Source organism: Phaseolus vulgaris, chromosome 8 (assembly GCF_051622355.1).
Source record: "Phaseolus vulgaris cultivar YP4 chromosome 8, ASM5162235v1, whole genome shotgun sequence".
NCBI classification, from domain to species: Eukaryota; Viridiplantae; Streptophyta; class Magnoliopsida; order Fabales; family Fabaceae; genus Phaseolus; species Phaseolus vulgaris.
The window spans coordinates 56,980,128-57,003,616 of NC_143505.1; the positions used below are offsets into that span (position 1 = coordinate 56,980,128).

The 23,489-nt window shown below is 32.7% G+C and overlaps 3 protein-coding genes across 7 annotated transcripts; 2 read left to right on the forward strand and 1 right to left on the reverse strand.

Moving 5' to 3' along the window:
- The first annotated feature begins 1,588 nt into the window (after positions 1-1,588).
- On the forward strand, positions 1,589-5,033 carry LOC137826498 (RING/FYVE/PHD zinc finger superfamily protein). Of its 5 annotated transcripts, none has more exons than XM_090294624.1 (4): positions 1,589-1,818; positions 2,092-2,198; positions 2,320-2,682; positions 4,563-5,033. In XM_090294624.1, exons 3-4 carry the CDS (start codon positions 2,564-2,566, stop codon positions 4,795-4,797), a joined length of 354 nt encoding a protein of 117 aa, XP_090150750.1. In that variant the 5' UTR covers positions 1,589-1,818; positions 2,092-2,198; positions 2,320-2,563; the 3' UTR covers positions 4,798-5,033. The 5 variants fall into 5 exon arrangements, with proteins under 5 accessions (XP_090150750.1, XP_090150749.1, XP_090150751.1 ...); XM_090294623.1 differs by having other exon boundaries at positions 1,590-1,780; XM_090294625.1 differs by lacking the exon at positions 2,092-2,198 and having other exon boundaries at positions 1,613-1,780.
- A 12,144-nt stretch (positions 5,034-17,177) lies between these two features.
- Positions 17,178-20,183, forward strand: LOC137826588 (uncharacterized). The gene is made up of 3 exons (XM_068632601.2): positions 17,178-17,723; positions 18,006-18,371; positions 19,251-20,183. Exons 1-3 carry the CDS (start codon positions 17,442-17,444, stop codon positions 19,887-19,889), a joined length of 1,287 nt encoding a protein of 428 aa, XP_068488702.1. The 5' UTR covers positions 17,178-17,441; the 3' UTR covers positions 19,890-20,183.
- A 2,327-nt stretch (positions 20,184-22,510) lies between these two features.
- Positions 22,511-23,200, reverse strand: LOC137826561 (17.3 kDa class I heat shock protein). The gene has a single exon (XM_068632564.2). The coding sequence runs from the start codon at positions 23,149-23,151 to the stop codon at positions 22,678-22,680; it is 474 nt and encodes a 157-aa protein (XP_068488665.1). The 5' UTR covers positions 23,152-23,200; the 3' UTR covers positions 22,511-22,677.
- Positions 23,201-23,489: the final 289 nt, after the last annotated feature.

Below are 23,489 nucleotides of genomic sequence, written 5' to 3' on the forward strand. Positions count from 1 at the left end.
TCAAATGTGACCTGCAAAACACACAGACGGCGCCTCTAGCGGCCGTTTGCACTCCGACGATCAAGTTAGTCCAACAGAACCACCAGAAACTGGAAACTAGTAATGTGTGTGTGAGAAAAAACTTGCACTCTGTTTTTTGTCTATCTCTTTTTTTTTTCTCCCCCTTCACTCTCACTCTGATTCTCCCTTTTATCTCTCTTTCCCTGTTTCTGGGCATAACAGAATTCTGTTATGCTTTTCTGGCATGTGTCAGAACCCTGTCATGCTTTTCAGAGAAAGCGTACCTTCAGAATCAGCAATGGGGAGCGTGAGAGTCTGCGCATGTCTGCGCTTGGCTGCGCCTGTCTGTACCTTTAGCGGTACGGAGTGCTCTTTTGTCTGGACCGCACCCCTCTCAGATGATGACACGTGGAGGCCTGCAACTCACATCTAACCACACACGTGTCACTTACTGGAAGGGCTCTAGCGCCTCTCTTTGTCTGCCTAAGTTACGCCCTTGCGGAGTAACTTAGGATGCTTCTCTTATCTGGGTAAATTGCATACTCTTAGGAGAACGTCGGGTGTGGCTGGTCTAGGCACACTCACCAAACGTTACTCTCTGCGTAGGCGACTTACCCTTCAGGATGACACGCACGTAATGGGTTGAGGGAATCACCAATCATCGACTGGCTTACTAGTTCCCTCAGGCCACTCTCGTGCACGATTCCCTGAGGTGTGTTCATGCGGGGTCCATGCGTAACGCTCTCGCTGGGAGCCTCAGTCCCAGTTTAACTGCGTGTAACACGAGACCCCGATGACAATACACCCGATGACTGATCAGTGTTTATTCGCTTATCGCGCTCTGCCTCCAGGCGCGAGTCTAGGAACTGATCTGCTGGTGGTCACTTGGCTACTGACCACCGATCACCATTCTGGGTGATCTACCCCCGACCTCTCTGCCGCCTGATCTGTCGGTGGTAACTTGGTTACTGACCACCGATCACCTCTCTTGGCGATCGTCCCCCCGACCTCTCTGCCACCTGGTCCACGTGTCACCCTGCGAGTGGTCCACGTGGTTCTCTGATGCTGACGTCATCGACTACCGATGACCGATCGGATCAGATGTAAAAGGAATAATTTTGGTAACTAAAATTGTGTATTGTTGATGATTTTTTTTTAAGTCCGAGTACAAGCATATAAATGAAAAAAAAAACTGAAAATATGAAGTAAAATAATAAATACAAATAAAATCGGAAATTATTCTAAAATATTTATAAGTTCTTCAATCTTATTTTCAACCATATTCATCATGTGGTAAGGAATTCTCAGAAAAATAGACTAAATCTATTTGTTTGAATTGAAAGATTAAATTCATTGATACATAAGTATAGAAATTTTCTCATCTCTTGAAAAGTATAAAACCAAAAGTAGAAAAGACATAGTTAAGAAAATGAAAAAGACATAAAAGACAAGAAAAGATGAAGAAAGAGAAAAGTGAAAGTGGTGAATGGCAAAGAGGACAAAGAATTTTGTGCTTTTCACAGTTTTATCTGTTGATGGCAGCGCCAAAAGAAAGTGCTTTTATAGGTGTCTTCTCTATCTATCAATCATAACCTCACTCTTCAAATTCATTCTCTTCTCTTTTCATTTTCCTTTCCCTTTTCCTTCTTTCTTGCATTCTCTCCTCTGTTGCACTCATCATTTGCAGCACATAGTGAAAAACCACCCTGGTTTCTCACCAGACTCCACAAGGAAAAAGAATCGTGGGGTCCACTTATCTCACACACCATGTCACTTCACCGTGAGTGACCCGTGTTCAACAATCTCTCTTGTTTTAAGGTTTCTTTTTGCTTGTTATTATGGTAACGACATAGTATAGACACACAGAAAATAATAATAATCAGACATATTAAAAACTCTGTGTGCTTTGGGTCTTTGAGTCGAGAGACACTGTTAGATTTCCAAGGCCCCTCTTTTTTTTACACACAAACAAACAAAAAATAGGGAATTTTTATTTTTTTTGCTATATTTCTCCCATCAGATCACTGCATAATCATAATGCTGTTTCTCTTATATCATCTCTTCTGATCCACTTCTCTCTCTCTCTCAAAGGTCCTCCTGTGTCAGGGTCTCAGAAGAGAGAGATCACATACCTTGCACACAATTCACACAACTCGTGCTGGGCTTCAGAAAGACTGAAACTTTCTCCTTAAAAACTTGTGGGTATTTATGATCTTTGCCTCACTGAGTCATTACATATAGATTCTCAACTTGGGTGTTCAAAATGTTGGTCACTACTGAGGACAAGTCTCATGTTGTTGTTGTTGTTGACATACACAGTAATGGCTGTTGTCACCGGAGCTCGGCCGCTGACGAGGGGTGTTCCGACGCCACCGATCACTCGCATGAGGGGCAAAGCTCTTCCCATGATCCTGGCACTGAGATAGTGGGAGTGTGTGAGAAGGAGAGAGGATCCTCTGCTTCAGAGTGTTCAGTGGAGGTGGATCTGGAGGAGGGTTCAGTCCTCGAAGTTAAGGTGCATTTGGATAATGTGGAGAGGGATTGTAGGATTTGCCATCTCAGCATGGATATGACCAACCATGAATCTGGAACTCCCATTGAGCTGGGATGCTCTTGCAAGGATGATTTGGCTGCTGCTCACAAGCAGTGTGCTGAGGCTTGGTTCAAGATCAAGGGCAACAAGTAAGTTCACTTTTATGTCTTTGGAATGACTTGGTTCTTGGCAAAGTATTGTGAATTTGTAGATTGATCAGTACTACTTACTCGCTAGTAGTTTACTACACACCATTTTTAAGCTGTTGGCTTTTGTCTTTTGGAGAGAAGTTATGAACAAGGTATCTCTAGTGGTCTTGCTTTAATTTGAGATATGGATAATCTATTTTTCCCCCAAATCTGGTGCTTTGACTTGACTTGTCTGTTTGTTGTTTTCTTACTCTTTCGCAATTTAGCATATGCTTATGATACGAAGAGGATTTGGGATAAAAGGCAGGGTCTTCTTTTGCTAAGAGAAAGTCATTGTGTGAGCTAAATTTGGCCACATTTTTCCCAAAATTGTTCACATCAAAATTAAATGCTTAAAGAAAGATGTTGGAGGGGAGATGAAAATATCATCATATTTGCATATCGGACTGTCCAAGCATGTTTGATTTGCTTCTCTACCTCTTTATCCAGTTGCTTGTGAACAAATTGAATTTCAAAAGTATGTCTGAGAGTGAGGTTTTGAAGGAAAAGGAACAATGAATTTAAGTTCTTGATAAATATTTTCTAATTTTGGTAATTTTTAAACAAAGAAATATAATGATATCCTAACCTTTTGTTTATTTGAAGAAACAATATATAACTTTCAATTAAAAAACAACAAATTTTTGAAACCTCATTTGTTGAATTTTTGAAAGCTTTATTTTTAAAAAAAAAAAACTAAACTTGCCTTCAATGCTTTGTTATTTTTAATCAGACAGCATGTATGGTCCATAAGTAAAAGTTGGTGTGTTATGAGAAATTTCTTGTAAAAGAAGGATTTTGTTAAAACAGTACATTTATGGAGGTGGGTATAGTTTCCCAATCAAGAAAGCCCTAAGTTAATTAATGTTAACCTCAAGGGAGATTAGTATAATCACCCCTTTATTTATTGATCTGGCCCTTGTTATTAAATAGTCATTTCTTTTTCTTTCTTCAAAAGAAATCATGAACAAGTGTATCATTCACTTTGGACTTTTGTGACACATTGACAGCTGAATTTCATGAAGTAATAATCACCTATTGTTGACAGGCTCCAGTAATTTTCAAATTCATAAGTTTAATTGTTAATCCGTAGAAGCATCATGAAATTTGCTGCATCTAGATTGTTTTCCCATTTCAGAAAGATATTTCCTTTTTTTACACTTCTATTTTTCAGAAAGAAACATGTTATTTTACCAGTGGGATATCAAAACACCAATCCATAACAGAAAGTCACAGACTTCAATTCATATCAAAGAAAAAATGTCATTTTGGAATTGTTTTTTTGACAGCCTTGTGAGCATATTGAATGAAGGGAATAAAGTTGAAGTTTGAAAGGATTGTTGTATTAAGTGAGTAGAATCGGTCATTGCTAGAAAATATAAGTTCAATTATTCAATGTTTGATTGAAATTTGAAGGTTTACGACACTTCAGTCTCTAGTTTATATCAAGTTTATAGGAATTTTCGTTATTCTATAGAAAGATATTAAGATGAAAATAATAGATGAAGGTTTCTTCTTCCTTTTTTTTCAAATAATCCATGTGTAAGTTGTTCCCAGCCCAAACAGAGAACATAAAGAAGTGACAGCAGTTTGGCAAGTCAGTTATCATCTGCTGCTATTTGTTAAAGTGAACCATTTCAGAAACTGTTTCGTATGACTTTACTTGTTTTTTCGGTAAAATATGGCTCAAGATCATTAAAATGCAGCTTCTATTGGTTCATGCTTTTTAGTTTACTTCTGCTTGTGTATTTAAACTACTAAAAGTTACTGCAATAGTGTTATACTTTTGTATGTAATAGACTTGTAAATTGTACTAAGTATTTGATCTGTATGATTAACAGAACATGTGAAATATGTGGATCAATTGCACGCAATGTAGCTGGAGCTATTGAAATTCAAATGACAGAACAATGGAATGAGGCAAATGATGCTTCCACGGTACCACCATCAGGAACAGCACCACCCACAGAAACTAGAAATTTCTGGCAGGGTCACCGTTTTTTGAATTTCCTACTAGCCTGTATGGTCTTTGCATTTGTCATATCCTGGCTCTTCCACTTTAATGTACCCTCTTGAATTCCTGTTTAACTTGAGGTTGAAGCAGGTTAAGATGATGGGGGGTTATTAGACCAACCTATGCCTCTTAACACAGGTATCAAACTCAATACCTGTGTCTGCATAGTTTATTGGAACTCTTTCTTTCTTTCCATGTCTTTCTTTCTTTCCTTACTCAACTTAGAATACCACCATGGATGCTTATGGTCATTTTCTTAATTAAAGTTATATAACATGCTCGTTTCCTATCTTAGAAATTGTACTGGAATGGATAGCTTAACTTGGAGGGTTTGTACTTTGTACAATGCACCTCACAATTTTGGATAATTAGTGCATTACCTAGTTTTAACCCTATGATATGGATGAGAAGAGATGAAGTTCAAGATCCAATAACTTTCTAAGTTAAATTGTTGTCCTTTGCATCAAACTTTTTCCTAATTCATGCTTGCTCCAATTGTGTTCCACTTTCAATGGAGTCATTGCTCCAAGTGGATACAAAACCCTCCTTGGGAAGTTTATATTTCATAACCTTAAGCTAAACATCTATTACCCTCAAACTTTGAACCTCAAATATTACACTATATATCCATTTTCTTCAAATAATTAAAAAAGCAATGATCACCAGCTCTCATATACTGCAAAGTGAATTTATCTCCAATGGTACACAATGTATTGTGTTGAGTGAGTATTTGTAAAATTAATTTTTGAAATAATGGCTTATATTTGGATGTTTCTATTCTAATAATAGGTTAATGATAAAATTCATGTATTTTTTTTATTTGACACAGAAATTGCTAAAGTTGTTTCCATTTGTTTTAGTGTAAAAAAAAATCCTATTTTTTTAAAAATTACGCATTTAATTAAAAAAAATCTAATTCTAGTCTAACGTTAAACCAAACTGTTACTATATTGAACTACTATGGTCAGTCTAAAGATAAAAAGTTTGAGTTTGCTTTAACATCAAACAGTTATTTTCCCAAATTTTTAGTAAAAAATACACATTTTAATGAATCAATCTTATCTAATTCTACTATAGTGTTCAATCAAACTTATACTAAATTCAACTATTAGGGTTGTTCTAGAAATGAAAGTTTGGGCAGTTTGTGTGAAATCTTAGATTTTAACTTTGTTACTATCATTATATAAAATAATGGATAGTAAATCTCTTTAATAAAGAGTGGGTACTTTTGTTTATCGTTTACAAGAAGAAAAAAAACAATAATTTGTCCACTTACAAATTATGCTGTCTCTGTTTCATGTTTATTGACGTTTAAGGTTGCTATATTCAAATTAAGCAACATTTGATATATGTTAAATATTGTTGAATTCGGATTAATAATTTTTGTTTTTCTGAAAAGAAACTAAGATCTTGGTCATTTCTTAAAAGTACAGTTTTCTTACCAGGTACCAAATTGCTTATAGGCAACTAAAGTAAATTCAACAAAATTTAGATTATTGTAGGGACAAGATTGTCTCTTAGCCAAAATAAAAAAGTGTACATTAATAATTATGTTTAGCATTGATAAAGACTTAGAAAGAAGGTAAAAATAGATTTTGATTGAGACTTTATCCTCCAAGATTCGTACAATGATTTTATTCCCATCTTAATTAGGACTAATAAAGGAACATTGGTGAACAATGAATTTTTAAAAGGTGACATTCGATCCACTGAATCGAAAAAATTATTCCAATAACAGTGTATAATGATATCTTGAATGATTGTTGCATTAATATTTTATCACTAATCATTTCATGATATAATGCTTTACTTTCTCTAGTGCTCCGAATATCATTGTAAAGATTTTTAATATATTCAACACAAGTCTTATTTTAATATTAATTTAAATATATATTTTAATTTCAACAAAAATATCGGTTAGTTAAGTTTATGACATTTTTAATCATTCTTTTTAGTTTTTATTATTGACTGTAGTTAGTTTAAGCCTAAAAATTAAAAAAATTATTTAGTGTAACTAAAGTAATAAATATTATTTCAAATTAAGATTAGTATATTTTTAATCACATAATTTAGTTAAGTATTATATTTATTATTTAATATAAATAAGATAGGTATATATTCAATTCAATAATTTATTTTTAACGTTGTATTTTTATTTAAAATAATTATATTTTATTTATAATTGTATATGCAAAGTGAACGACGTTATTTAGATTCGGTGGAACGTCTCCTGTATTTTCAAAGAGTTCTTGCAAATGCCTTGCCTTAACTACTATTTATTGTAGTTGTATCTGCTTTAAAGGTGTCTTCAACCAACCGATCGATCATCGAGACCAATTGACATGACTCGTCCGATACCGACTAATACAATAACTTATAATTTACTTTTTATATATTAATTTTTGTATCATAATTGTTATAACATATTATAAATTTGGATTTTGACTCTAAAGATAAAAATAATACTAAATTTTTTGTCTGATAATTAATTAGTTAAAGAAATGAATAATGTATATAAACTATCTCACATTTTAACTTATAAATTAAATGGGACAATTAATCATACCTAAACAAACATTTAATCATAATAAATGATTAAAAACTATGAATGATTTAAAAATATTCTTTTGTTTCATACAATTTTTAATCTTCACATTTTAAATATGTTAAATTATAATAATTATTAAAGTTATAATTTTGACTCATGACTTATAAGTCAGGTTGAACCAATTCTTGAAATAAGTTTTCTTTAATTGGTACACCAAATGAATGACTTGAAAAAGCTCATCCACCAAAGCTCCTTCCAATATTATAAATTGCAAATTGATCCGTAAACATTTGTAAAAAAATAGGAAAAATATAAGAAATGATGGTTTGATTGTGTTTTAATAATCTTTTGAAAACTTTTCCTAAATATGTTTAACTGTGATTATTTAAACGATAGTTTTACATGGCAAGTCATTTGTTTAAGTCTTTTTTAACTTATATTTGGTTTAATGGGATGTGACAAACACAACTTTTTATAACTTAACATATTTACTTGTTTTAAAGCATTTTTTTAAATTTAGTGTTTTTTAATAATTCGCCTTCTTAAATTAGTTCATACAATAATAACATGAAAAGTAAAAAAGATAAGAAAAAAATACACACGATATGTTTATATTGGTTTGACTCACACAACATACTATGTCCAAATCTTAATCAATAGATTGGATTTCATTAAGTAGACTAATATTGTGAATTACAAATTATTATTCTTTGAACTCATAGTCACTTATAGCTAACTCCTTGAGTATTTTTTGGGTTTGTAGTCACTCTTGGTTAACCTCTTGAGTGTTGTTTGGAATTGTAGTCACTCTTAAATAACCCATTGAGTATTGTTTGAGATTGTAGTCACTCCTAGCTAACCCCTTAAGTATTTTTTGGTCACTTCTAACTAACCCCTTGAGTATTATTTACGCTTGTAACAACTTTTGACTAACCTCTTAAGTATTGTTTGGGCTTGTAGTCACTCATAACTAACCCTGTGAACATTATTTAGGGTCGTAGCCACTCATAGCTAACCTCTTGAGTATTGTTTGGAATGCAGTCACTCTTGACTAAGATCGGTTATTCTTTGAACCTTACTACTCCTGAATCAAATTGAGTATTTTTTATCCCAACCATTCTTGACTCAAAATTGAGTAGTCTTTGGATCCAGCCACTCCTGACTAACACTAAACATTTGTAGAACTTAGTCACTCCTAATTAAAATTGAGCATTCTTTGTTAAATAACTACTCTTGACTAAGATATAAAAAAAATATTACAAATAAGTTTATAAATTCTAAGGTAACTATTTTAAATAATAAACTTATTATAATTTGTTGTTGGCTAAAATTATACCAACAATTCATAATAATAAACTCTTAAGCTTTTGGCCAACTTGGGTTTGGCCGATTTGATATAGTCCGATATGGGTGGTTAGTCCTATCTCCACTTCAATTAACATGGCCTAATCTGAACTTTGTCTGACATGGGCATGAATCGATTCGGCCTGATGTGGAATCGATTATACTCGATTCAATGTGGGTCCAACTCGACTTGATCTGATATGGATCCAACTTAACTCAGCTTGATGTTCACCCAACTATGTTTGAGGTGATATCAATTGTCTGGTGGCGAAGCTCAAGTGATTCAAGTCACAATCGAATCGTGACGCCTGGATTGTTACACTCTTAAGTAGAAAGAGTTGTGCTCTGACTATTATCTATAAATTTTGGCCTAGTGGTAAGCGTTAGATCCAACAATTAGTATCAGAGTCAAGGTCATAAGCTTGATTCCCAGTGAGACAATTGTTGAGAGAGAGATTATTGTAGGTTGCACAATTGTCCTATGGTGTAGATAAGGTGTTGAGTCACAATCAAAGAGTTTGATTCCTAATGTGATAGTTGTTGAGGGGGAGATTGTTACAGGTGACATCAATTGTTCATTGGCGGAGGCCAAGTGGACCAAGTCACAGTTGAATCATGATGCTTTGACTACTAATTATAAATTTTGTCCTAATGATAAGTGCTCGACCCAACAAATTGAACTATCCCCAAGGTGAGTCGATGCTACTTGACCTAACATGGACACAACTTTACTTGGTCCAACACGACTTAGCAAAGTGTGAACCTAACTCAAATCGACTCAAGGTGGGCTTAACTCAACTCGACCCAAGTGGAGCCAAAATGACTCAATCCAAGGTGCCTCGACTTAACTCGACTTGATCTGGACTCAACATGGACCTAACTTGATTCGACTCATGTGGACCCGAGTCAAGTTAGTCTGACAAGCATAACTCAATTTAGTCCAACGTGGACTTGATTCAACTCAACATGACATAGACCATACCAACCTTGGCTTGACTCTAACCTAACTTGATCGACCTACTTGACTTGGGCACAACCTCAACCATGTCTATCTTGACGGGACCGACTCATACATACTTGGCCTTTACCCGAATCGACCTGACCTAAACACGACCTGACTTAGCTAACATGGTTTCAATCTAACTTGGCCAGACATGAGTCATCTCAACCTGATTTGACTTGTTTGAAACTAAACTCAACTTCACTTGTACTCAATTTGACTTAACCTATCCTAACTCAATTTCACGTCTCGATAGGACTTGCTTCACACCTAACTTAACCTGACCTGAACCAAAATCTGATTACATGGGCTCATGTCGACCAATTTGAGATGATATTATCTTAGTCTAACTTGACAAAATTCCAATCTGACTTTGTTATTTTGAATTGTTTTTCACGTGGATAAAGATTTTTTTTTTTCATTTTTAAATAAAATAAGTTTTTTTACTTTAAAATCGAACATATTGATTGTCTTTGTCATATAGGATTTTTATTGCTATTTTGATCTTATACAATTTTTCTTTTACGAGTTATTTGGCATGTGGACTTTTTAACACCCAACCCATATGATTTAAACAATGTTTTAAGTGTATGAAATTAACATTAATATTATCATATTTATAAGATATTATATTCTTATCTAGATCTTAATGCTTTCATCACAAGTTTAATTCTTTAATCAAATTATGAAAAGAATTTATTAAAATTAAGATTATAAACTTTTAGGATAACTGTTTTAAATAATATATTTATTAGAATTTGTTATTGGCTAACATTAATTCATAATGATAATCTCTTAAGCTTTTTCTTATCCTAAATAGTGGGTCGCATATAGAAGGTGAAGCTAATACAGCTGTAGTGAGAAAGAAGTTAGGTTTAGAAGAAAAAAGAGAGAGGAATGAGATGATGCAGCAGAGTCAGAGTATGACATAAAGGTGTCTGTTTATTCAGATGGTGAGGCAGCATAATTAGAATGCTATCATTAATACTAATAAATTGGAAACCAATTTCTTGAGTGAATGCACGAGTTCTTGCCATTAACTCGGCGCAATTAACGCTCATTCCTTTCTCACCTAAATCTCCATCTCATCTCACCCACTACACGTGTCAACTTTTTTTTTTTTTCATTTATGAATATATGAAAAAACAAAATACACTTCATTCATAATATATGTGTATGAGTTTTAAATGTAATATAGTTTAAAATAGGTTAAATAATGAAACTTACTTTACTCATAACATTTATAAATATATTATTATATCTATTGTTTAGAGTATTATATTTAGTATTCAATTAAATATTTAATTTAAAAAATATTGTTTAAATTTTGTGTAAAACTCACAGTCATACAATAAAGAGAACACGGATTGCAAGAAAATAAATATTTAAGATTCTCTTAATGACATTTTACTATGTACCTCAACATAATAATAAATAAAAACAATCCTATTTTATTTTTTGGTACTTGTCAAAATAAACACGAAAAGAACAGAAAAGAAAACGAAAGCTTTGAGTTGAGATGGAGTGTTTCACCCGGGGAGTATACGTTTTCTTCATATTTTCAAGATGGGAAGCATGTTTTGATTATTTGAACATTCTTTTCGTAAATAAATATACACTAATGGAAAATCGTGATTATATGACAATATATTATCACAGTTATAATCTACCAATACAAAAAATAAGGCAGTAGTATTTTTATAATAAATTACAAACTTATTATTATGTTAGAAATAAAAATGACATAAAAAAATATAAGTTTTTGTTATGTGACTTATAGTTTTAACCGATATAATTAATAATTTTAGAATTTATAAATTTGTTATGTGCATATGCTAGTATTTTCCATAACTTAATTACGTTTTCTTTGGATATGTTTCTCGTTCTCATTCTACTTCATCTTCTTTAATACTGGTTTATTCTTGCCATCTCCATTAAAGTCATCGGATCCTCCAACTTTAACCAATTCTTCAATGTCTCCACCTCAATCAATGCTCACACACCTCTAAAGCCTCCCATACCTCTTCCCGCTCCAACATCTTGAAGCACTTTGGGATCCTCAACGAGAATAGCGTCATGTTTGACGAGTTTGAGATTGGGGATTTCAAGGAGGGCGAATCGGAGGAGGTGAGGAATCTGAACCTCGTCGCCTAGGATTTTGAGTCAACTCCTAGGAATGACTGTGAACAAGTTTGGAATGTGTTCGTGCAACATTAGCAAGCAAATATCGTGTTTGGACAATGAGGATGCGATTTCAAAACTCAAGTCAATAGAAATAGGACAAAAATTCGAGACAAAAATTCGAGAGAAATTGTTTGATTCAATTGTCTAAAGGTTACCATTCCCCAATTCCTTGGCCATGAATTTACATTTATCCTTGGAATTTTTGCAGACATTTTCACCCAATATTTTTTATATGAACTTTTTGCCCTCCTAAACTTTTTTTAGCAAGTCCATGTCGGTCAAAGTCAAACCTTGTGGTTTGAGACAAATTGACACATTTAAGTGTAGATATTAACATTTTAAGTCTCAATAGAAAAAAGTTATGAATGACATGACAATCTTATAATAGGTTAGATTAATCCTAGTTTACATCTATTTTAACAAAAATCAGTTACAAACTATTTATAAAATGTTATTTAGTAAAACTAGTTAACAAAATGATAAGCAACAAAAAGTCACTATTATAAAAAGGTAATAAACAATTTACAAACAAATTACATATGATTAACATGTCATATTTGTAGTTCCACAAAATAAGAATGACGAACAAAAAAATCTAAAATTCAAGAGACCGAAAATGTATTTTATCTTTATTAATTGTGTATTAGTTATCCTATGAAAAGATTGTACGTCAATTTATTATCGAATATAATATTTAAATTACTATACTGTTTTGACTATCAATTATATCATTGATTATACTTAAAATTATAGTAGAGAATCTCAAATATGAAAGTTATAAAAAAAAGTTATTATTTTAATATTAATCTCACCTATACTTAAAAATAAATAAATTTATTTTGTAAATCGAACAAAGCAATTTATGTAAACAACTTGATTTAATTTTTAATCAATATTAAGCTCCTCATACATCCTCATTAAAAAAAATGAAAATTTTATTTATAAGCATGAACCAACAATTAACATTAATATGTATATTTACGTTAAATTTGCAGCATACAATCAAGTATTTGTCTGATTTTATTTTAACATTTTAATGCTTTGTTTAATTAGGAGAGTGAATTTGAGATGATTTGGAGGAATGGGGAAAAATGTGAGAAAACATGAGATTCTCTGGATTAAGATAAATAGAGTGGAAAATAAAGAAAAATAAAAGAAAAAATTATGAAAGTTTGTGAGTGACTTGAATAATGTGATTGAAATTTTAATTTTTTAATTGATAAAAAAATGAAGATTATAAATTTTCCATTATATTTAAAATTATCTGGAAAAGAAATATGATCTATTTATTTATTGCATTCTAGTTGTTTATAATTAAAACATTATTTATGATACTGTCAAATAAATGAATTTGAAAAAAATATATAAATTATGTAACATTGTCCTAACATATGAAAAATGGTTTGATATTAATCAAATTAATGTACAATCCATAATATGAAAAAAAAAAAAGATTTTAGAATAATGTCTCATAAAATAATAACAATCATATAGGAAAATGTGTATTATTCAAAAGAGTCAGGAAAGTAATTAATTTGATGTTACGATTCATATTCTCATTTAACCATCAGGTTCAATGTGTTTATTCAACAAAGTTGTACAAAAACTCGGAGTCACCACATATGTAAATATGAGTCACCATTTAATATCAACATTGACCCGTAATCGATTATCAACCAAGGATAATCAGTTATACAGTAGAAAACACACTTAAAATCGACTATGGCACTAGTATAACCGATCACCCTTTAAAAAAAATACAATGTGTTCATTCCAAAAATTTGTACAAAAATCTTTATTTGGGTCACCACTTACGTAAACATGGGTCACAATTTAATATCAACATGGACCCATAATCGATTATGGCACATGGACAACTGATTACCATTTCCAGAAAAAATACGTAATCGATTATGGCAAATGGATAATCAATTATGCTTTAAAAAAATAGCGCGTAATCGATAATGGCGCAAGAATAATCGATTATCCTTTTAAAAATAACCTATAATCGATTATTGATCATTTGAATGACTTCCATAATCAATTATGAGTGTCTTCTCTCTCACGAATACATAGAGGGTCACACGGCTTTGTTCACCAAAAATGAAGGGCACCAACATAAATGACTACATGTTACGTGACTTTCTACTCATTTCTTCAACCATATGTGAGGATCCTCTTTTCAACTTTACCCATTTTTCCTCGCTTGCAAATCACTGGAACCAAACAAAATAAATCATCGCAAATTCATCCGGGTGAGCAATACTCACTCAAATACGAACACAATGTAAATTATTTTTAATATAACTCTCCATAGATAAATATGCACACATAAAAACTCATTAAATATTATTAAGAGGTCATATTAATATATATATATATATATATTGATTATATAAAACCTTATGATAACGAAAATGTAAGAAAAAATTGTGTATTACAGGTCAGTCTTTCTTCTTAAACTAAGAACAACATAAAATACATATGAAGTTCATAGTTGATGATATGATTCCAAATAAAACTAACAATAGAATTGAGAATTTAGGGTTACGGAATGGAATCAATTAAAAATAGTAACAATGAAAACTTAGATAGAGGGAGGCACCACAAGCAAAGTTTGATAAGCTTGAGGATGATTGCCACAAGAATTGGTGAATTCTTGCTAAGATCGCAAGATGCAGAAAAGAATCCTAGTAGAGATATATTATCTTTATTAAATTGTCAAAACATTCATTATCATTCTGAATTCCAAAAGTGTATAAATACAAATTTATTTATAGGTCTTGTCTCGTTTGTAAGTAAATAAAATGTAAATACAATCCATATTTTTCAATAATGATCATTTGTCCAGTGGTTAATTGATACTTTCTATCTGTTTCTAGATTCAAATCCTACTTGAAGCAACATATATTAATATGATTTTATTCTAATACTCCAAGCATGTTCTACAATGTATCTTTGACATTTCTAAACCTTCCTCTTGTCATGGGTCTACCTAAGTCTGGAATGTCTTGGTCAAATTCCTCCTCACCATGCCCTTGGACTTGAATGTACTCATCAATTACGCTAAGGGTCAAAATTTCCTTTCAGTGGAATATTTTCTTTTAACTTAGTTTTTTTTTTACAAAATTTGACTTTGAAACCTTAATGAAACTAAATCTAATTTCACTCGCACTAAAGCATGTTGAGGAACTACCTCTAACTTATGATGAATGCATTTAAGTAGAAAAAACAATAATAGTTCCATTGACGTGAAAATTCGTTGACATGAAAACATTAAGATACACTAATTAATTTTATATATTAAAACTTTTTTTTTTCAATTCCATAGGAAACTATTCACTCCGAAGTCACAACCCTAAGGCAAGCCTTCATTGGCATATGTTCTTACAAGGGCCTAGAAACAACTTCTTTCTTTTGAAATCGTTGACTTCTCGGTCTTCTATCTCAGTGTATGCTTTCGATTGACTACTACTCTAACTTGGACTTGGGCTTGGATGTAACTTGTGGGCTATCCCTTCGCTGGGCTAGGTCCACTGGATCTCTCGGTCTTTGGTTTCGGTATCCTCTCACGGGTGAGAATGTGTACTTGCAATGAGCTCCGATGATAAAGTCAAAATTGGTTTTAGTTAATGATCAGATAGAATTCACTCTACTTACCTGAGTTGATAACCTATTTATAGCATTTTCTTATTGGACCTTAAACCCAATTGGAATTTTACTCTTTGTACCTAATCTTCTTTAAACACACTTTCTAAGTTTTTGGCCTTTTAATGAGCTTTGCTATAATAACTAATTATTTATTCTTTATTTTTATTTGATTTTTACCTTCCGGTCAACCTTTTGACCAACCTTTCGACCTAGACCGTACAACATCAAATATCGATTAGAACATATGAATACAATATGATATCAAACAAAAAATCATTATTGTGAACAAAGAGTTAAACTTATTAAGATATCTTGTACATACACTTTTCTTAATTATATAAAACTTGTATACAAAAGTGTCTTATTAATAAAAAAAATCACAAATAATAAACGTTTGGATTGTTGTAAGAACATCATATATAGTTAATTACTGGAGCATTTTGATGAACGTGCATGAAATGATTCAGAATTGAGAAACGACAAGATGTGTTTTTGTCGCTTAATAGCTTCTTTGTCACCAATAATCGGAAATGGGATGAGAGACCACAGCTCATGTGGCCCTGTTCATTGGAGACATGAACAAATTCATGTGAGCCTAACCTATAACCAGCAACCACCAATTGCCAGGGCCATGGGCTACCATTCTCAATTACAATTACAATTTTAGAATGTTGGTCGCATCTTGCATATCTTGTATGCTTGTTTGGGACATGCATCTTTATGTTCTTCGCAAACATCATGTGTTGCCGACATTATATGAAGTTAAAAGGTATCGCATCTTCAATAGGCATGATCTTATCCTTTTAACTAGTTACTAATTATTAGGTAAAAAAAGACAAAGCTTATATAAAAGTATTCATGCCATTCTGGGAGGTAACACAGTTTGAATTGTGGGGTAATGTTCTCTCTTTGGACCTCCTCCTTATTATGTGTTTCTCTTTTCTCCCAATTGCAACTTCACTCATCATTTTCTATTTTCCTTTTCTTCAATTTCACTTTTAATGTAACTTGTTTACCTCTTAATCAAATTCACTTACTCTCTATGTCTGTGTCTCAAGAGAAAGTATCCCAATTGTGTAGCGGCCACACTAAGTATATACATATTTCACCTCCTCTCAATCACGTATGATACAATGTCAATTCTAATGTAGTTAAATAATCATAATATTGCTATGTGAAAGAGAAAGAACACCAGATTGTTGCATCATTGAATTTCCATTTACGTTTTTACCTAAAAGAAAAAAAAAACTATACAATTTTTTTATGGATTTTTAGAATTGATTCTTTTACTTGCCATCCAGTTTTATATTGATGTAGTAAAATTAAATCCAAATACCAATAAGTGAATAAATAAATATTATGTTCGGTAACTTTCTTTTTTTTACCTATTTAATAATGGTTGACACATTATAAATATATAGTTATATACTGCACATTTGGGTTAATAATTTAGCTAAATAGTGATGTAATAAATTCTAATAATTTGGCCTTTAGAAAGACTATAAGAAGGTATGAAGTGGAGGACTTTATGAGGATTTGAAGTATCATTTTCTGGCTGAGTAAATAAAGATAAGCAGCAGCAACCTACCTTAGCATGTTCCCCTTTAGAAAAAAATAAAACAAGTTAACATGAAAACCTTAAAATTATTCAAACATGTACATTAATGTTAGAGGGAAACCTTAAGTTATGAGGATATAGACAAATGAGGGCCCCCATAGTTTGGTTGTTAATATTTTTCCAAAGTAACATACTCCATACTCAACAACACTCGTATAACTATTTCCTTCTCCCTTTCAATTCAAGACACCAACCCTCTCTTTTCTCTTCTCTTTCGTCACTTCCTCATCTCATAAGCTTTCTAAACCCATAAACACATAACCTTTATCACCAAAGTCCTTCTTCCGTTCATGCTCATCAAAATCAAACCACATTTATTAACTCATCTGTTTGATTTCTGCTTCATATATATCTCTCTGCTATGAAGAAGCTCTCTCCCAATCTTACTCGCGAGGATGGGCTCCAAACGGTGCTGGAGGTTCCCATCCCAGAAGAGATTTTCACCATCAGAAGCGGAACCAGCAGAGCTTGGCATAACATGAAGTCATGGATGAAGCCAAACGTTGAATCTTCTAGATCATCATCACTCTTTGGAGACCAAAATACTGATATCCAACTCCTGCTTGGTGTTGTTGGAGCGCCATTGATCCCTCTCCCTATCACCTCTCACAACCACCCCATCACCATTAAATCCCATAACATTGTTAGTAGTTACTGAGACAACATTCTCTATGTTTTCCACAAAACTTAGAAGCTGTTTTTCAATTTGGAGTTTCACTTCACTAATCGATGTTAATTTTTAATGCAAAACTTTATTATTTATTACTAGTATTATTATTATTATGTCGATTACTGATATGAAACTCTAGTTCTCTAATTCTGATTGAAAAACAACTCCAAAAGTATATAAAGTATACTGTGCTAAGTTTTTTCTATGTAGTGTGTATGTATCTAAAGTTTGAATCTTTCATTGTGTGTTGTGAAGGAGGCTTCGATGGCGAAGTACATAGTGAAACAGTACGTGGCGGCTGTGGGAGGAGAGAGTGCTTTGAATTGGGTGGAAAGCATGTACGCGATGGGGGAGGTGAGAGTAGGGACATCGGAGTTTTCAGGAGGGGAAGAATGTACGAGTAAGAAGAAGATGGTGAAGGTGAAGAAGGTGAAGAAGAAAGGGGAAGTGGGAGGGTTTGTTGTGTGGCAGAAGAAGCCAGAACTGTGGTGTTTGGAGCTTGTTGTTTCTGGGTACAAAATCAGTGCCGGGAGTGATGGGAAAGTGGCATGGAGGCAAACACCTTGGCACCATTCTCATGCTTCTCGTGGCCCACCAAGACCACTTAGGCGTTTACTTCAGGTAATTTCACTTTAAATTTCACCAATATCTTTATCCTTTTCTTTTTCAGTTTTTTCCCTTTAATTTAAGTTGTTAAATGCGTGAGAGTGTGTTTATATATTTGACATAATGGAAAAAGATTAGTTATGCTTAGGATTTGATAGGTTATCTTCTAAACCGTGTTCTTGCACTAGTTGTTGTTTCCTCTTTGATTTGATTAGATTTGATTTCCTGAGTCACTCAAGTGTGAATCTGACTTGAATGTGTTGCATTCCCACTTCACTTGCTTTTTTCTTTTTCTAGCAATTAGAATAAAGGTTTAGCTCCCTATAACATAAAAAAGCTAGTTTGAATATGTTTTCAAGCGCTGCCGAACCAAATCTTACTCACCCAAAACCAAGTGCTTCCCTTGCAAAAAGAAACACCAAAACTTTTTTTTTATAGAAAAAGTCAAATTACTTTCCTCATTGTTTTTCATAGAAATTAATAACTTAGCCCTCCCAGAATGCAATGGCGTCTACATTTATTAACAAAAGTCAACAATTTAATATGCAACTAGAAGAAAATTTCTTCCTTATTTAGTCATTCTAGAAGTCAATCATATCTATCTTGTTTCCTCAGTGCATGACAACTGGTTTATCCATTTTTTCAAGTCCTCCCAAGCCTTTCAACACGTAATGGCATTTAGGCATCTTTTGGCTATTACTAGGACATGAAGTATGACTAACAATAAGCATCATATGCATTATCTGTATGCGTGATTGACGTATGAATCATAATCAAACAACCATTCCATGCTTCTTAAGCCCATCTTTATTTCCACACTTTGGTTATGAATTTTATATAATTAATACTGTCATCTATTCTATAAATCTTTGATAGTGAATGCCTTTTAAACAGGGACTTGATCCAAGGACCACAGCCAATTTGTTCAACAACTCCATATGCATAGGAGAGAAGACAGTGAACAACGAAGAATGTTTCATATTGAAACTTGAAGCTGATTCCAATTCACTTCACACAAGAAGTAGCAGCAACGTAGAGATTATTCGTCACACTTTGTGGGGCTACTTCAGCCAAAGAACAGGTCTCTTGGTTCAATTAGAAGACTCTCACTTGCTAAAACTCAAAACCACAACAAGTTATGCTATATTCTGGGAAACCAACATGGAGTCCCTAATACAAGACTACAAAACTGTGGATGGCATAAACATAGCACATGCAGGAAAAACTTGGGTGACATTGTCTAGGTTTGGTGAAGGCCCTGAGGGCCATTCCAAAACTAGAGTAAAAGAGGTTTGGAAGATTGAAGAAGTGGATTTTAACATCAAAGGGTTGTCCATTGATTGCTTCCTACCACCTAGTGATTTGAAGAAAGAGGAAGAAAAAGTGGTACAAGACTGTACAATGCCTGCAAGCAATACAAAGTTACCTTACAAGATTCAATCTGCTTCTTTTAAGATTAATGTTTCCAAAGTAGCTGCTGTTAACGTGGATGATTCAAGTGGTACTGAAAGTGATGATGAAAAAGACATGTAAATCAGTACCTTCCATTTTGTAAGACCACACCAATTTCGAATTTGGTTCCTCTCCTGCATTTTTGGTGTTCTCTAGTGTACCTTCAAAAATATACTGATTTTTATATATTAAAATATATTAAAAACTTTTTTAATATATTAAAATCAGTATATTTTGATGACATATTAAAAGGGCAACACCAAAGATGTATCAGAAAATTTTATGGAACTTGGTGAAGCTTGTAGGAAATAGTTTACGATGAGACTAAAATTATTTCTTAAAAGCCAAAACACAATTTAGTCTAATATTGGGTAATACTAGTTCTTATTTATTTGTATATTTATATGAATACTATTTAATAATATTAAATTAGAGTAATACTTATGTTGATGTCTATTTGAACTAGATATAAAATGGAATAAATGAATAAATAACAAAAATTCAAATATAAAAGAAAGGAGAAATAATTTATTTTATCTTGTTTTATTTTGTTTCTCATGGGCCAATATACACAATATTTCTTTTAGTTTCATTGTTCAAAGGATGAAGAACAAAATGAAACAATAAATACAAGAATAAAAAAAGGAGAATATTTATAAGAAATGTCGTCATTGAAAGGAGAAGAAAAAAATAATAATAATGAAGAAAAATGTGATAAAAAATATTCAAGGAGCTAGATATAGTTCTGGTCACTTAGATTTGCTTTTTAATCGATTCGAAATTCTCTTTTTCTGCCAAAAATAGTAACCATCTCACATAATCTCCAATGCAGATATTCTTTTCGAGTGCTTAGATGTGTCTTATTTATTTTTACTTTTTTTAATTTAAGTATTTATATAATTATTTTTCTCTTCAATCTAACCATACTTAAGTGAACCTCTACATATACATCACTTTGCATAATTAAATTATTTAAAAGCTACTTTTGAAACAGTGAATCACGCTTTATTAGATTACATATTCTTGGTAGAATGGAAATGGTTTCCCATCAAAGTAAATTCTTAGAGATGCTAAAATGGCTTATAGCCCAATTTCTCTTGGACCGAGTAAAAAGAGTTTTGCATAAGGCATTTTCTCCCTCCACCATATCAATTTCAGCATGCACCCAATCAGCTCTAGAAAATGACAAAAATAGCCTTTTATATATGACGAAAATAACCTTACACAAAAATGAAAAAATTATTTTTGAAACTTTTATCTGAAATATTTTGGATTTCAATTTTTGGAACATATTTTTGAAATCTGAAATTTTTTATCCAGAATGTATTTTTAGTTTTGTGTTCAGAATTTTTTTTTCAGCATGTATTTTTTTATTTCTAAATTATAATTATTATTTTGGATTTTTTAATTTAAAATAAGGGCAGTTTTGGAAATTTAAAAAATTGATATGGTGGAGGTTAAAATTGATATGGTGCAAGAGGGTAGTTTTGGAAATTTTTTGAAAATTTAAAAAATTGATATGATGGAGGTTAAAATTGATATGGTGCGAATAATTTGCCTTTGCATAAAAATACAAAGAAAAAGCCACATAACATACAGACTAGGATTGGCCCATAGGCTTTACAGTTTAACAAATTGATCTACTTTATAAGTAGGCAGTTTCTTCCTGCAACCCTACATTTTCCTTCATCCACCCCCACAATTTTGTAAATTTCGAAACTGACCCCCATAATTTCGGGATTACCCCTACATTTTCCTTCATCCACCTCCACAATTTTGTAAATTCCGAAACTGACCCCATAATTTTGGGATTTGGGAGTGTGCTATGGATTCATCAATCCGGAAGTGAATCATGGTGCATTCTGGATGAGGGGGTGTTCCGGAAACAAAGTTTGCATGGGTGTTCCGAAAGCAAAGTTTACATAAATTATTGATTTCTGGATTGTTGAATCCAGAAGCTTAATTTCTATTAAGAATCGGTGGATCTAGAATGATTTTTTTTAATTATGAATTCCGGAATGCATATTTTGAATTATGGATTGGGGATCCGAAATGATTTTTTCAATTATGAATATTTTGCATTTTTTTTATTTTGAATTGACACTATTATTCATATCCTACCAGAAATTAACACTATTATTCATATACTACCAGACTATTATTCATATACTACCAGAAGCATCAATCCAGAAGATTACCGGATGCGCCAAAAAAGCGTCAACCCAAAAATTTACCAAAAAAGCGTCAACCCAAAAATTTACCGGATTTCATAATTGGAATAAAAAAAGAAAAATAAATAAAAATAAATATACAGTTTATAGAGGAACAGTTTTGTCTTTGTGCAACCTTGTGGGGGTGCAGAAAGAAACTGCCTTATAAGTATTTTTCAAGAAAAACCATGTAGTACAGGGACGGATTCACAGTATGTCAAGTTCAGAAAAAAAAAACTTTATAATAAATTTAATTGAAAAGACATATAATAAAAAATTATTTAAAATTACAAAAAAAAAAAAGTGTGAAATAAATTTTATTTCTAATTTTATTTTATAATATCTGTTTGAGTTTAGAATGATTTGATATTTTAGATTTCGAAAAATTGAATAATGACATTTGAACAACTTAATTGCCATTACTAATGGATTAGAATTTTAAATCTAATAAGTGACTTGAGCTAACCTTTTACTGAAAATTCTGGTCGGAAATAAAACAGAAATAAAGCAGTGACGGTTTATTGAAACATGTAAAGAAAAACTTGACACCCACAACATTAGAACTTCACATAACTATGATGCATGATGAGACAAAGGAACACGAAACACACAACATAGAAATACAAGGACACTACACAGAATATAGAATAAAGAGATATCTAGCCAGAGATTTGAATTGACTTCAGCTGAGGCCTCTTCTCTTCCTCTTTAGGTACAGTAACAGTGAGCACTCCATTTTCCATACCAGCCTTTATCTCTTCCATTCTTGCATTCTCGGGAAGCCTGAACCTCCTCACGAACTTCCCAGAGCTTCTCTCAACGCGGTGCCACCTATCATCTTTCTCTTCCTTCTCTCTGCTTCTCTCTCCACTAATCTGCAGCACCCTCCCTTCTTCCACCTCCACCTTCACCTCCTCCTTCTTCAACCCGGGAAGGTCCACGCTGAACACGTGAGCCTCTGCAGTCTCTTTCCAGTCCACGCGAGTGTTCGCTATGGCATTGCCTTCGCCACCGAATGAAGGTGTGTGAGGTGAGGGAAAGGGAAACCCTCCCCAAGGATCAAATATATCAGGAGACAAAGGATCGTACACGTTGCTTCGTCGACCACCCAAGATGTTTGGGATGAGAGACATGGTGGTTTATTGGATTCTGAACACCACACTCTCTTTGTGCTGTGGAGAAGAAACTGAGGAACCTTTATATAGGAAACAAGACCAGTGTCTGTCTAGGACCTTTGCTTGAGTAGGATTTAGTTCAAATATGTTATTAACTTCTTTATATCATTGGTTAACTATGAGTTCATGAACTAAGTATTAATTAGTTAATAGTTAACATTTTATTTATTGTAACTTCACTAAGAAACAAATTGAGGCATGGCTCTGGTTTGAACATGTGTGTATGATGTGGCGTTCAATGGCGAAAGGGGATATAGGAGGTGTTGCAAGAGCAAATGTTTAGCTGTATTAAGTGT

Coding starts and splice junctions, on each gene's coding strand:
- LOC137826588 (XM_068632601.2), top strand. CDS start 17,442: ATGAAGAAGCTCTCTCCCAATCTTACTCGCGAGGATGGGCTCCAAACG. Junction 17,724..18,005: donor CCATTAAATCCCATAACATT/GTTAGTAGTTAC, acceptor TGTGTTGTGAAG/GAGGCTTCGATGGCGAAGTA. Junction 18,372..19,250: donor CACTTAGGCGTTTACTTCAG/GTAATTTCACTT, acceptor CCTTTTAAACAG/GGACTTGATCCAAGGACCAC.
- LOC137826498 (XM_068632475.2), top strand. CDS start 2,264: ATGTTGGTCACTACTGAGGACAAGTCTCATGTTGTTGTTGTTGTTGAC. Junction 2,683..4,562: donor TTCAAGATCAAGGGCAACAA/GTAAGTTCACTT, acceptor TATGATTAACAG/AACATGTGAAATATGTGGAT.
- LOC137826561 (XM_068632564.2), bottom strand. CDS start 23,151: ATGTCTCTCATCCCAAACATCTTGGGTGGTCGACGAAGCAACGTGTAC.